The 14,918-nt window shown below is 46.5% G+C and overlaps 1 protein-coding gene across 1 annotated transcript in view; it reads left to right on the top strand.

The window, feature by feature from the left end:
- VSIG10L2 (V-set and immunoglobulin domain containing 10 like 2) overlaps window positions 1-14,918 on the top strand; it is a 33,229-nt gene that overhangs the window by 8,451 nt on the left and 9,860 nt on the right. The window contains exons 5-7 of the mRNA XM_084807241.1: window positions 4,240-4,530; window positions 6,313-6,618; window positions 13,548-13,670. Coding sequence (XP_084663367.1) covers window positions 4,240-4,530; window positions 6,313-6,618; window positions 13,548-13,670 — 720 coding nt within the window. The remainder of the gene's footprint in view (window positions 1-4,239; window positions 4,531-6,312; window positions 6,619-13,547; window positions 13,671-14,918) is intronic.

Here is a 14,918-nt window from a genome sequence, read left to right as displayed (position 1 = left end):
AGGAAATTCCATTTCCTAAGGCTCCTAAGTTCTCAGTGTGGATGTTGGGAGCCCTAGAAACAACATGTCCCAAGGTTCCTTGTGCCTGGAAGCTGTCACAAGCATGATGCTTGATTTATAATGTAGCTGAGTATTATTGTAGATTGAGCCGTGTAATTACAAACTTGAGCAACATCCTTAATCCTAGATTTGTTGTTCCGTCGTTCAGTTGTGTCCGGCTCTTCGTGACCCCATGTACCATAGCACGCCAGGCCTTCCTGTCCTGCGTTCTCTCCCGGAGTGTGCTCAAGTCCATATTCATTGCATCAGTGATGCTATCTAGCCATCTCATCCTCTGCCATCCCCTTCTCCTTTTGCCTTCAGTTTTTTCCCAGCATCAGGGTCTTTTCCAGGGAGTTTTCTCTTCGCATTAGGTGGCCAAAATATTTGAGCTTCTGCTTCAGTATCTGTCCTTCCAATGAGCACTCGGGGTTGATTTCCTTTAGGATTGACTGGTTTGATCTCCTTGCAGTCCAGGGGACTCGTAAGAGTCTTCTCCAGCACCACAGTTCGAAAGCATCAATTCTTCGGCGCTCAGCCTTCCTTATAGTCCAGCTCTCACAGCCATACATTACTACTGGGAAAACCATAGCTTTGATTAGGCGGACCTTTGTCAGCAAGGTGATGTCTCTGCTTCTTACTATGCTGTCTAGGTTTGCCATAGCTTTCCTCCCAAGGAGCAAGCGTCTTTTAATTTCATGGCTACAGTCACCGTCTGCGGTGATCTTGGAGCCCAAGAAAATAAAATCTGTCACTGCTTCCATTTCTTCCCCTTCCATATGCCAGGAAGTGATGGGGCCAGATGCCATGATCTTCGTTTTTTTAATGTTGAGTTTCAAACCAGCTTTTGCACTCTCCACTTTCACCCTCAACAAGAGGCTCTTTAGATCCTCTTCGCTTTCTGCCATTAGGGTGGTATCATCTGCGTATCGGAGGTTGTTGATAATTCTCCCGGCAATCTTAATTCTGACCTGTGATTCATCCAACCCGGCGTTTCTCATGATGTACTCTGCATATAAGTTAAATAAGCAGGGCGACAATATGCAGCCTTGTCATACTCCTTTCCCAATTTTGAACCAATCAATTGTTCCATGTCTGGTTCTTACTGTTGCTTCTTGACCCTCGTACAGGTTTCTCAGGAGACAGGTAAGGTGGTCTGGTACCCCCATCTCTTTCAGAATTTGCCACAGTTTGTTGTGTTCCACACAATCAAAGGCTTTAGCCTTTTAGTCAATGAAGCAGAAATAGATGTTTTTCTGGAATTCTCTTGCTTTCTTCATGATCCAGCGAAAGTTGACGATTTGATCTCTAGTTCCTCTGCCTCTTCGAAACCCAGCTTGTACTTCTGGTAGTTCTCGGTTCGCATACTGCTGAAGCCTAGCTTGTAGGATTTTGAGCATCACCTTGCTGGCATGTGAAATGAGCACAACTGTACGGTAGTTTGAACACTCTTTGGCATTGCCCTTCTTTGGAATTGGAATGTAAACTGACCTTTTCCAGTCTTGTGGCCACTGTTGAGTGTTCCAAATTTGTTGGCATATTGAGTGCAGCACTTTAACAGCATCATCTTCTAGGATTTTAAATAGCTCAGCTGGAAGACTGTCATCTCCGCTAGCTTTGTTGTTAGTAATGCTTCCTAAGGCCCACTTGACTTCACTCTCGAGGATGTCCGGCTCAAGTTCAGTGACCACACTATCATGGCTATCAGGGACATTAAGTTCTTTCCTGTATAGTTCTTCTGTGTATTCTTTCCACCTCTTCTTAATCTCATCTGCTTCTGTTAGGTCCCTGTCTTCTTTGTCCTTTATCATGCCCGTCTTTGCACAAAACGTTCCCTTGAGATCTCCGATTTTCTTGAAGAGATCTCTAGTCTTTCCCATTCTGTTGTTTTCCTCGATTTCTTTGCATTGTTCATTTAAGAAGGCCTTCTTGTCTCTCCTTGCTATTCTCTGGAACTCTGCATTCAGTTGGATATATCTTCCCCTTTCTCCCTTGCTCTTCACTTCCCTTCTTTCGTGAGCTACTTGTAAAGCCTCATCAGACAGCCACTTTGCTTTCTTGCATTTCTTTTTCTTTGGGATGAATTGAGTTGTTGCCTCCTGAACAATGTTACGGACCTCTGTCCATAGTTCCTCAGGCACTCTGTCTATCAGGTCTAATCCCTGAAATCTATTCCTCACCTCCACTGTATATTCATAAGGGATATGATTTAGGTCATACCTGAATGGTTTAGTGGTTTTCCCTATGTTCTTCAATTTAAGCCGAAATTTTGCAAGAAGCAGCTCATGATCTGAGCCACAGTCAGCTCCAGGTCTTGTTTTGACTGACTGTATAGAGCTTCTCCATCTTTGGCTGCAAAGGACATAATCAATCTGATTTCAATATTGACCATCTGGTGATGTCCATGTGTAGAGTCGCCTCTTGTGCTGTTGGAAAAGAGTGTTTGCTATGATCAGCGTGTTCTCTTGGCAAAACTCTATTAGCCTTTGTCCTGCTTCATTTTGTACACCAAGGCCATGCCTGCCTGTTATCCCGGTGATTTCTTGACTTCCTACTTTAGCATTCCAATCCCCTATGATGAAGAGGACATCTTTTTTTGGTGCTAGTTCTACAAGGTGTTGTAGGTCTTCATAGAACCAATCAACCTCAGCTTCTTCAGCATCAGTGGTTGGGGCATAGACTTGAATTACTGTGATGTTGAATGGTTTGCCTTGGATTCGTACTGAGATCATTCTATCGTTTTTAAGATTGTACCCCAGTACTGCTTTTCCCACCCTTTTGTTGACTATGAGTGCTACTCCATTTCTTCTAAGGGATTCTTGCCCACCGTAGTAGATATGATGGTCACCTGAATTAAATTTGCCCATGCTTGTGCATTTTAGTTCGCTGATTCCCAAGATGTCGATGTTCAGTCTTGCCATCTCATGTTTGACCACCTCCAGCTTACCTTGATTCATTGATCTGACATTCCAGGTTCCTAAACAATATTGTTCTTTACAGCATCGGACTTTCTTTTCACCACCAGACACGTCCAGAGCTGAGTGTCCTTTCGGCTTTGGCCCAGCCGCTTCACTCTTTCTGGCGCTACTTGGAAATTCCCTCTGCTCTTCCCCAGTAGTATATTGGACACCTTCCGACCTGAGGGGCTCATCTTCCAGTGTCATCTCTTTTAGCCTTGTGATACATTCCATGGGGTTTTCTTGGCAAGAATCCTGGAGTGGGTTGCCATTTCCTTCTCCAGTGGACCACATTTTGTCAGAACTCTCCGCCATGACCTGTCCGTCTTGGGTGGCCCTGCACGGCATAGCTTATGGCTTCACTGAGTTATGCAAGCCCCTTCGCCACAGCAAGGCAGTGATCCATGAAGGGGCAATCCTAGATAGCCATATGTGTACATAGGATGGAAATGTGCCAGGGGCGTTTTATCAGTTTTTAGAACAGCTTGTTCATTCAGAGGATCGTCTGCAGTAAAAACTCCCATACATACTTACCTGTGCACTCTGCTCAATTTCAGGGGCCCTACTCTGCATCTCTGCTTTCTCAAAGTCAGCACCTGGGTTTGCAAGGCAGGGCTCTTTCAGCTGCTGCACTGGAAAGCCCTCCTCAAGGAGCCGCCTGTGGCTCAGTCCTTGATCTCCGTTTGGGCTGGCTGTGATATCGTGGTTAGGTGGCATTATTATCAGATTTCATTTTAACTCTGCCATTTATTATTGGGCATTTAAAAAAAGTTTTTATGTTTAACTGATCATTTTGTGATTTGTTTGTATGCTGTTTGAATATCAGAATTGATTAGAAGGCAGGGTTGAAATTATTTGAACTGATAAAATACTCCTGATACAACCTTAAGCCTATAAAAGCCATGATGCAGTGCAACTGTGAATGCAGATGACAGTGCTTAGGGACTGCCTGGTGTGACTGCACCCATTAGGATTGTCATTTGTTGTTGTCTTGGCAGAGTCTCTGCCTTTAAACAACTGCAGAGCAGGGAGAATGTCAAAAGGTGAAGCTTCTCCCACTACAAGGTCCCCATGCTGGAAAAGCTGTACTTACCAGATTTCTGCCTGCCACGCAGCTGTTAAAGGCAGAGAGCCTCCACCAGGAAAGAAAAAAGTGGCAGCCTCACTAATGTACTTTCTCTGGCTAATAGTTTGCAGAGTTGTCCATTTCAGCACTAAGTCCTCTTGGTTTCTTTCTGCACAGAACCTCCCAAGCTTTTGGTAGAGAGATCCAAGGTGTCTCTCTTTGAGGGCAATGAGGTCCAGCTGGCCTGTCTCCTCCAAGGCACTTACCTGGGGTCAGAAGTCTTCTGGTACAACAACAAGAACCAGGTCATTAGAGCAGATGCTCGGAAATACAGACTGCAGCAGGAGAATGCTTGGTTTAACTTGACCCTCCGGGATACCGAGTGGATGAGGGACAGCGGTATCTATCGCTGTGCTGCCATGAACGCCGTGGGGAATGCGTCGGCCACCATCAGCCTACAAGTTAAAAGTAAGTGGACGTGTGCAAGCGGAGTGAATACACCAAAGACCCATTTAGACATTCTGAAACTGGGTAGAATCAAGGCATGGATTCTAAGGGCTAGGGATGTACAGGTTTTCTAAAATCCATTCTGTCTGCCTTTTGTTCTTTCTTGCTTGTCTTTATATTTTTTATTTCAAAATAGATAATATATCTAGTATAAAATATATTACTGATGGTTGAAGGTTTATATTAAGATATATATATATATATATATATATATATTTAATACAGGCTTTTGGGAATGAATAGTATACCTGTTTCTTTGATATAAGATTGATGATATGATATAGAAATGTAAGGTTGTTTATTAAACTGTAAGACTGTTAAGGCTATAGATATAGTTTTTAAAATAGAATGGCATCGGAGGTTGGGGTTGTTGGAGTTTAAACTCAATTCTTTAAGGGAGAGGGGGAGGGGGAGGGAAGGGGAGGGAATTTTCTTCTTTTTTCTTCACTTCCATTCCTCCTCCCTTTTCCCTTCCCCCTTTTTTTCTTTTTTTCTTTTTTTTCTTCTCTCTTTGTTATTGTGGTGTCCTCATCAAAATATTGTACTGTTGGGAAATTGAAGTATTGATTAGGGTGTTGGAAATTTTGGTATTGTTTATTTCACTTATAAAGATAAAATAAATAAAAATATATTCAAAAAATAAAAAATAAAATCCATTCCATCTGTGTTTTGCAGATTGTCAGATGCCTTTCATTCCATCATCCATTCATTGACAAAATTGGATTTTTTCCAATTTCCTGAATTTGCACAAATTCGAGCTTGCAAAAATCCTCCCCAAATATGCAAATCCATCCCCAAATGCACATTTCCATGCTTTAGCCTATGGGGGAAATTGCACATTTTCAGCTGGTGTTCATTTTATGTATTTTTCTATGACTAGCATCCCAGAAAGTTTAAAAAAAAAACAGTCCACAAGTCCGCAGAATCTGTGTGACTTGGGAAAAGCCAGTCCGCTGCAGAATCAGCAGGTTGGATTCATAGAAATCCAAATTCATTTGATTCTGTTGCAGATTTCTCCAACATCCCTACTAAGAGCCAAATCACATGTGATCTGGGAGATCAAGGGAAAGGATCTCCCCTCCTGATGTCTTGTTTAAAAAGAGGACTCTGATTTTGACTGGAGCAGCGGCACTGGGATGGGGTTTTAAAACATTTTCCCCTATACCACCATTGCCCTTAATCTAGATTTCCCTGCAAGCTGCTCTCAAGAGGAAAAATGCAGGCACAATATGGTCCCTGTATTTTTTCCCCCCACATTGGGTTTGATAGCTGCTTGGATAGAGAGTGAGCTATAGAGTGAGCTCGTGGAGAAAGTGTTAAGTATGCCTTTCTCCACAGTTCACTAAAAACCAGAGCCTTTTATAAAGGTAAAAAAATAATCACCAGGAGATCCAGTCAGACAGATCTCCCATGTCGTGTGTTGCAACAGTAACAGCAATAAGGCCAAACCAGCCAGTGTGATCTAGTGGTTAGGGTGTTGGACTAAGACTGAGGAGACAAGGGTTCAAATCTCCATTCAGCCATGAAGTTCGCTTTGTGATGTTGGCCTGATCACCATCTCTCAGCCCAACCTACCTCACAGGGTTGTTGTGAGGATAAAAGCTGGTATGTTTCAGTGGCACGGGCAGGGGTCGGGGAGAGAACCATGTAGGCTGCCTTGGGCTCTTTGGAGGAATGGTATAAAGTGTTAAATCATGAGTGATTAATCATCAATCATGAGTAAAATATTTGCCTGTTTTGCAGAGTACCCGACCCCACCCAACGTGACAATTAGCAAACTGATGTACACTCGCCACCGTACAGAGGTGGAGCTGGAATGGCAGACTCAGGGCTCTGGAAACCTGACTGGCTTTGTGGTCCAAAGGAGGGATGCAAAAAAGGCCCTTAAAAAACAGCTGGCCAGCATTTGGGAAACGGTGGCCAGTGAGATTGACCCCGACATCCGCGACCAGAAGCTGGGGGGGCTGGATCCTGCCATGGTGTATGCCTTCCGCATCCTCGCTGTCAACCACCGCACGACCGGGCACCCCTCTGAAGTGAAGACACCAGGTGAAGTGGGCAGCTCAGGGCGCAGTGCTCCCCTGGAGGCTGTGATGGAAACTGACTTGGGAGCTGCTGCAACCCTTCTATGGGTCATGCAGTAGGGATGTCAGAGAAATCTGTTTTGGGGGTGGAGTTCGATGTGCTTCCTAGCTTCGGCCCCTGGACTTTGCTCTGGTTCCAGCTGCAATGCCAACTCGGTCTGCAGCGAGTCAGGCCAGTTGATGGATTGTCTAGGCATTTTGTGCAATTTTTTTCCCGCAGGTTCCACAATCTGCAAAAATTATGGCCAAATTTGTGCAAATTATGGTAAATTGCATGAATGGCTCAGAAATGTGCGCAAATTGTTCAGAAATCTGCACAAATTGCAGAACCTGCAAAACATGTACAAAAAAAGTTCCCAGAGGAAAAGCCCACATCTCGGCTCACAAACGCAAATTGAGTTGTAGATGCCATGAAACTCCATCGAGTCCAAAAAGAACCGGATTTCCCAGCGACGGACATCCCTATCATGCAGTGGGTCCTTGTGAATTGGGGGATTGGTGGGCATTTAAATGTGGGGAGCAAGCTTGGCCCTTTCTGTTTTCCAAGAAGTAGTGGACTGGGTTGGGGTATGCTAGAAATAGCAACATGATCTTGGGTTTTTCCCCTCCCCTTATTTAAGGCAAATGCTATATATAAACACCCCTGCCTCTTAGCCTGCGTGGTCCAAGTCTTGCCGTGTTTGTGCTTTCAAAGAAGGCCCAGTGGTAGAGTACATACTTTGCATGTGGAAGGTCCCAGTAAACTCCAGCTGAAAAGGATCTCAGGTCATCCCATCCTGAGATGGATCTGGATAAAATGTATGTGTGCAAATAGCCTTATAGACAGAATCGAATCATAGGGCAAACACTGGACATGAAGGAAGGTTCTCTCCATGTTGCCCCTGGGAAACAAGAGAATCAAGGCAGGTCCTGTGGGCATGGTTATTGCATCCATTTCTGTTGCACAGGGCCACTGCCAGTTCCAGATTTTGGGGGTGCTCTTGGGCAAGATGCTCTCTGTAGGCCTCACTCCCCGAATGCCTCCTCCTCCTCATCGCCACAGCTGCTGCTGCTCATTCACATGTCTCTTTCTCTGTGCCCAGTCTGCACCACATAGCGGGAGAAGAAGAGGCAAGTGAAGACTCTTGCTCTTAGGGTGACCCCTTGAGCATCTCCAAAAAGGAGGGCAGAAGAGGACACCGATTTACATACAATGCATGTATGCTAATGTAAACGTGGAGAGGCAAATTTAGAAATAATGACTATAATTTCAACAGAAACATAATACATCTTACCAAAGTGGGGAAGACTGGGACCCGGTGACCTGTGTGCCTTGCTCAGCCTGCTGTCAAGGCGCTGATGCTTGATGGGCAACTTCAAGGCGCCTGGGCTCTCCCTTCTTAGGGTTCTTTATCTTTCTATTGGATTTGGACTGGACAACCCTTCAAATACAGGACTGTCCTCTGTAAAATACAACACATAGGCACCCTACTCTCTTCTTACTGCTAAGTCTTTAAGAGAGGGCTGGTGAATCAGCTGCAGCAGCAGCAAGGAGGAAAAAGAGGCCAGTAGGCTTGGGGGGGTTGGCAATGGGCCCCCTACCAGGGTGTAGGTCTTAGCAGATGCTTGAAACCAACCCCTGGTGCTGGCCCTGCTGAGGGTGTATTCAGACTTTGGAGTTCAACGGTGTTCTTTATCCATACGCCTCTCTGTGTAACACAAAATCTTAGCTACTTCTCAAACATATAAAGTGAGCAGACAGAAGGGAGGTCCGTTTGTATCTTGAAGGCACAGACCTCCTTGCCTATTAAATGCAGAAGATACTAAGCCGGAATTCTTCGGGATCCTGGCATATCATTCATGAGCTCATACAGGTCCAGTCGCTGCCAGATATGGGAACCTGGTTTGGTTCTGTTCTTTTGCCCAGAGAGGTGTCAGCATGCTCTGTGTACAGCTGGAGCTCTAGATGTTTCCTGTGATGTGTTGCGGGTGGGAGGCGAGTGAAGGCCTTTGCGAGGGAGCTCCTCAGGACAGTCTCCTTGGTGTCCGTGTATTAAGCCCCTGCTCCGTCTCCGGCCCCCATTTCTCAAGGAGACACATTCAGACAAAATGGCAGAAGCAGAGAAAGTGGTTGAACAAGGACATTTTTTGTGTGCTCTGCAGATCTTCTTGCCCAAAACACCGCTGTGTAGGAGTAGCAGCTGTCAGGAGAGTCCCCCCAAAAGGTTTCATGGCTTGGTTATTAGTCGTTGGCGAAACCTCAGCGTCAATTGGCTGTAACGCCAAGGAAGGGTAACTTCAAAATGGCTGCTCTTCAAGAGGCCTTTCAGGACCCAGTTCCGTTCCCTAAGCTCTGTCGGCCAATGTGAACTCAGCAGGATTTATCCAATGCTACGGCTTCAGGATCTCATTGGCCGAGCCTCACGGTCACATGGGAGGTTGGCAACTTCCCAGTCTTGCTTCATTGGGGTTCCACAGAAGTCTTAGGCTGTTTGCAGAGGTGGTGGTTGGAAGCAGAGTGCACCCTGTAGCTAAAAAATCCGCACCTGCTTCTCTTTGAAGTTACATCTGCGTGCTGCCTTGCCGGAACCCCAGCGGCTGCTTATCTAATCATTCTCCGGATTGGTCTGGTAGGGGTGGTGGTGGTGGTGGTAGTTTAAACACAACAAGTTGGACAAAACACACACACGCGCACACACAAAGCAACCAACCAGAGGGAGGGTGGAAATGAGGAATTTTAATTCTGAGAAACCTCGAGGTGTTGCATAAACTGCCCGCCTCAGTGGTAGAAAATGGAGGCTGGTGGCTCCAAGTTTGGTGGGGCTGTCATTCCATTCTCTGTCTTAGTCAGAACCAGGCAGAACTCTAAAGGAGCTATCCAAGGTGTGCAACTTATTGTAGGGATAGGCTTAAGCACCTTGGATAGCTCCTTTAGCATTCTGGCTGGTTCTGACTAAGACCTAGAACATATTGCCAGCCTCGCTGAAATCAGAGCCACCAGCCTCCACTGTAGGAAGTCTTGAGGTCACAGATCCCAGCATCTCCTGTGAAACTGTAGCATTTTATTATTTTAAACCGTTCTTTTGTTGTACATCGCCCAGAGTGGCTGGATGACCAGCCAGATGGGCGATTAATAAATTTAATAAATAAATTTTAATAAATAAAACAGAACAGGGAGCAGGTGTTGGCAAAGAAGATCCTTCTCTGCCTAAGATCTTGGAGGGCTACCGGCAGTCAGAGTTGGTCAGCCGCCCCCAACCTGGTGGCTCTCCAGATGTGCAGGACCACAACTCCCATCATCTGCAGCCAGCATGACCAGTGGCTGTAGTGGATGTGGGTTATAACCCAACACATCTGGAGGGCACCAGGTTGCCGGAGGCTGCAGCTGACAATACTGGGCTAGCTGGGTGGGAAAAGAGTCTGACGTGGTATAAGGCAACTTCCTATATTAAAGCCAGGTTGGGTGAAAACAGAGAGGGGCAAAAGTGCTCATGAGTCTGGAATGGCATTGGAATGACCAGAAAGAACATGCTTCACTACCGCTTCTCCCAAAACCTCTCCTTTGTGGTCTCTCTGCATTCCATCCTCCTCCTCCTGCTGCTGCTGGTCTACCTTTGCATTTGGACGTGGCTCAGTTGGCTGTCCTTTTCCTCTCTTGCCGTATTGCATGAGGCTGGATTGAGACTTGTAAAACCAGGGGGCTTGGGTGGCTGCATGCCACTCTCAGGGTGGGGCTCTGGCTGGAGGGGGCATATTGTATCTGATGGGTTTTGAGGGGAGTGTCGTTTCTGTGTGCCATCATCTCTTCTTAATTGTATGGTTTGGTTAATCCTTCCTGGCATGGATAATTTTATTTTTCCCCATGTTCTGCTGCTGGGAAGTGTACTCCACCCTCCCACAACAGATGCCACCAGGCCCATTGCAAACAAATCTCTTTGCTGGCTGCTTTGAAAACCTCCCCTTGCCCTTTGACTGGGTTTGATGAATTGGAGCTCTTGCAACAAAACCTCCCAGACATAAAGTGGAAGGATTCCTTTATGCAGGAGAAAAGGACCTGATCATCTGATGTGAGATGGAATCTTTAAGATCACACCTGGTGGCCCTATCTCCTGCTGCATTCAGTGGACATTGTGAATTAATAGGTCCTCCCTTTTTGCACAGTTCCCAGTCACAAACAGAGAATATATACACATGCATAGGCTCCATTTAGGTGTTCTGCTGAACATACAGATGTGGGCATGATCCCACTCCCACCACCTTTATGTATGCTTCCTGCACATACCATAAACAGGGCTTATGAGCGTGTGATGCAGTGTGGAGAAGATATAGCTTGGTGTATCCAAGAACATAGGTACACTGCAAAATTAGATTTTATGTATGTATTTAATTATTACCTTTCTATGCTGCCTGTTTGCTAAAGCTCTCTGGGAAGTTTACAAGACAAAGTTGTAATCATAAAATGCAATAACACAATGAAATGTAACATAGAACCATAAGTTTGGAACATAATAAAACCAAAGTAGTAACCACAATGAATGCCAACAGCAGTGCAGAGATCTAAAAATCCACTAACACCATTTTTAAAACTGAAGGGCTAAAAAGGGTGGGAAAATAAAATGGTCTTCACCTGGCGCTGAAAATGTTCCATGCCACCTGTCATGGATTCCCCAGCATTCCCTGGGGGAACTGTAGTTTGGTGAGGTGCTCTGAACTCTTGGCTAGAGGCCTCTGGACCCTCCCCCAGAACTACAGTTCCCAAGCTTCTCTGAGTGAAAGAGAGGATGCAGCAGTTAAAGTCTGTGTTGTAGATCTGGCCTGCTGGCACAACCAGGGAAGAGTTCCCCACATCCCGCGAGTAGCTTCAGATATTACCTGGTTAAAGGGTGAAGGAGCATCCATTGCACCTCACATTTGGGATGTAATATTGCAAGAATCACCTTTGGATTCTGTGTGATTCCCTTACCCTGTGCAAACAGGGGCAAGACTTCCACTAACCGTCCCCTTCCCAGCATGCCCCATTTCTTTTTAGTCCCTGTATAAAGTATGGACTAGCCCGCAACGACAGGTGGTGGCATTTTGGAATTCAGACCAGGACGGTGGAGAGCAGCATCACAAAAGACGCTTGCTGCACCACAGCAGCTGAACGGAAGCTTTAGTAGCGCAGTAGCCCAGATGACTGCAGTTGCGTCGTTGTTTGGCCTGAGGCTGGCTCCCGTCATCCATGCAAGGCTGTAATTTGTGGTGTTGTGCTGATCCAGGGAGACATTGCCCACGATGCTAAAGAACCCAAGGAATAGAGTCCTGATCTACAGCGGGGGTGTCAAACCTCTTTCAGTCTGAGGGCTGAATTCAGTTTTAGAGAAGCTCTTGGAAGGGGGGGGCATTCCAGTGGTGGGTGGGGCCAAAAGCAAAACATAGCAGAGCCAAAGGAAAAGGCAGTGGGGCCAAAATAGCAGCCTATTGGAGCATCAAGCTCTTACTGCCAGTAAATAAGCCTTAGGAAAGGCACTTCAACCTTTTCGAATGGGGGGAAAAGCTGCACAAAGCCCGGGAAACTAACAAACGGTCAGTGGTTGGGAAAAAGGGGGTGGGGCTAGGGAGAGAGGGCGGGGCTCTTGGGAGCTATAGGATTATGATGTCCCATTAGATATATCTGTGGAATATAGGCTGTGATGCACCCACTTAGTTTTCCAGGAAAGGGAGTTTCTCTTTTGGGTCACTTGTTAAGCCGGGAGCAAAGCGGCACACGGAACCCCTTGTTTCCTCCACCTCTGCCCAATATCCTCTGCACTGCACATACTGTATTGGCTTCACTCTGCCAGGGCCAGGCAGAAACGGCTGCCTGTTCTCCATACGGACGACAGCTGTTGCAACAAGCCTGGGTGCAGGTCGGGGACAGCGTTAAGAAGGTGCAAAACCAAAACGGAACACTCAAGAAAAACAAGCAAACTATTTTCTTGGAAAAACTGAGGAGATTGGAAACAGATGCACTGCGGAATTGGTGGGAAGCCCCCCTCCCCCCACCCCGGAGGAGCAAGAAGAGAGTTTGTGTAAAGCCTCATTGAGGATTTCCTTCAGCAGAGAAAGAATGCTTCAAAGATGTGATGTTGCCAAGGGCCAAACATGAGAGATCCGGGACGGGATCTTCTGATGCTTAACCCCCCCACCCCCAATATCCTTCAAGTCAGCTGCAGGGGAAAGGAGAGGCAAATTAGATCAGGTCAGATACCCTTTGGCAGGAGTGGGTTACTGTCCCTGCAGTGTCATTGCCCCCCATCAAAATCTCCACCCCCAAAATGAAATTACATGATTTGGTGAAATGCCTTTCTCATGTGGCTGCACAGAAAACCACAACAGAAAAGGAGCATAGTACAGACCACAAGAGTCTTGCCTAACTTGGTGCCTTTCAGATGTTTTGGACTACAAGTCCCATCATCACTAGCCAGCATAGTCAGTGATCAGTGGGGGTTGTAGTCCAAAACAACCGTAGTGCCAAGTTGGGGCAGGTCAGACCACTGTATTTCTAGATCAGGGGGGACACCTGTGGCTCTTCCGATGTTGTTGAACTCCATCTCCCATCATCCTCAGCCAGCATGTCCAATGATCAGGAAATTGCAGTCCCAATATCCAGAGGGCCATGAGTTCCCCCTATTCTCTAGAACATCAGTTCTATATCCTTGCACAACCTGGCTCCTTCCAGATGTGTTGGACTACAACTCACACCATCCCTAGCTAGCACGTAGTCCAACACATCTGGAGGGCACCAGCTTGGGAAAGGCTTTCATAAACTGGAACAACAAATGCCCTTAAGTCTGCACGATGGTGATCCACCTGGTATATCATATTCGGGGGCCCTGAAGTTCTGGACCTGGTGGGAATCCATGACCTTCAACAGCAGATTCCTCTCTCTTGCAGCTGACCCTCCTTTTAACGCTTACCCTGCTGTGATCGGTGCTGCGGTGGCAGGAATGATTGTGGCAACTGTCACATCTCTTCTGGTGTTTCAGTACATCATTCGGAACCGGGAGAACAATCCAAGTGAGTGGCTAGTTGTTTGTAGGGCGATTTTCCTCTTTCTGCTGCTAGTTCAAGGGATCCCAAGAAGTCTTTCCCTAGATCAGGGTGTCATTCAAGGTTTCTCTTCAGTGGCAGAGAACGAAGGCTTTTGGCTAGCAGGTACAGGGGAAGCTGGATGGAGGGTGAAGCAGAAACAGACAAAGGAGTGAAAATAGCAGAGCTACCCAGGAGCACACTCAGTGGTGCTTACCTGAGCAACATGATGATGTGCTTAAGGTGTGCATTGAACTGGGATGGGAGGGAGGGAACTGCCAGAGGAAGAGCAGAAACTGAAATCCACCCAGGGGTCTGTTCCCAGCAGGATTTAATAACCAGAATATCTCAAAGTAATCAAAGCAAGGGTAAAGCCATAAGAACATAAGAGCATAAAAGGAGCGCTGGTGGATCAGACCAAGGGTCCATCTCGTCCAGCATTCTGTTCACACAGTGGCCCACCAGCTGCTGGCCAGGAACCCACAAGCACGAGTGCAACAGCACCGTCCCACCCACCGCTGCGTCGTATAGCCCAGGGCTGAACAGACTTCAGGCTTGTGAGACTTATCTTGTTTTACTAGAACCCTGACATCCACTAATCAGAGCCTGGTGCAAAGGCATACCCAAAGAACTTAGGAATACTCAACCCAGAGATCTGTTTTTGAGCACCCAAACTGAGCAGACCTCACAGTCCTTCCACACAAAAATACATTCCTGGTTACCCCTAGCTTTCTTCATTTCAGCAGTACAATTTGTGTACATGTGTGGCAGGGGGTGTCATTTTGTTGCTGCTAATGTTAAACCATCAGGAGTCAGAAATCCTTGCTAATCTATGGCAGAGATCTACCAGTAGATCCAGATCTACCTTCTGCCTACTCCTGCTAGAGCCAAGGGAAGCCACAGTCCAGTTCTCCTTTTGCTCCAACAAGCAAGTGGATCACTGCTGTAGGATAGATTTATTTCTGGGTTGTACCCATTACTGTATACTGTGGTAAAGGATGTGCACAAATGTACTTAGTTTTAGCGGTGAGCCCATTGTGGGAGCGTACAAGAAGAGGAGTCAATTTGCTTCCACTTTGTTCCCGGTATGTATATTAGTTAAGGAGTAAAGGCAGTGGAGGCTGGTGGCTCCAGTGTCAGTGGGGTGGTGAATCCGCTCCGGGTTTCAGTCAGAACCAGTCCGAACTCTAAAGGAGCTATCACGGCTTGGATAACTCCTTTAGAGTTCTGGCTGGT

This window comes from Heloderma suspectum, chromosome 6, assembly GCF_057233095.1.
Source record: "Heloderma suspectum isolate Gila_16-S chromosome 6, 16-S_ref, whole genome shotgun sequence".
In the NCBI taxonomy this organism is placed as follows: domain Eukaryota; kingdom Metazoa; phylum Chordata; class Lepidosauria; order Squamata; family Helodermatidae; genus Heloderma; species Heloderma suspectum.
Note: the sequence above shows the minus strand (reverse complement) of the source record. Positions and strands in the feature narration are given on the sequence as shown.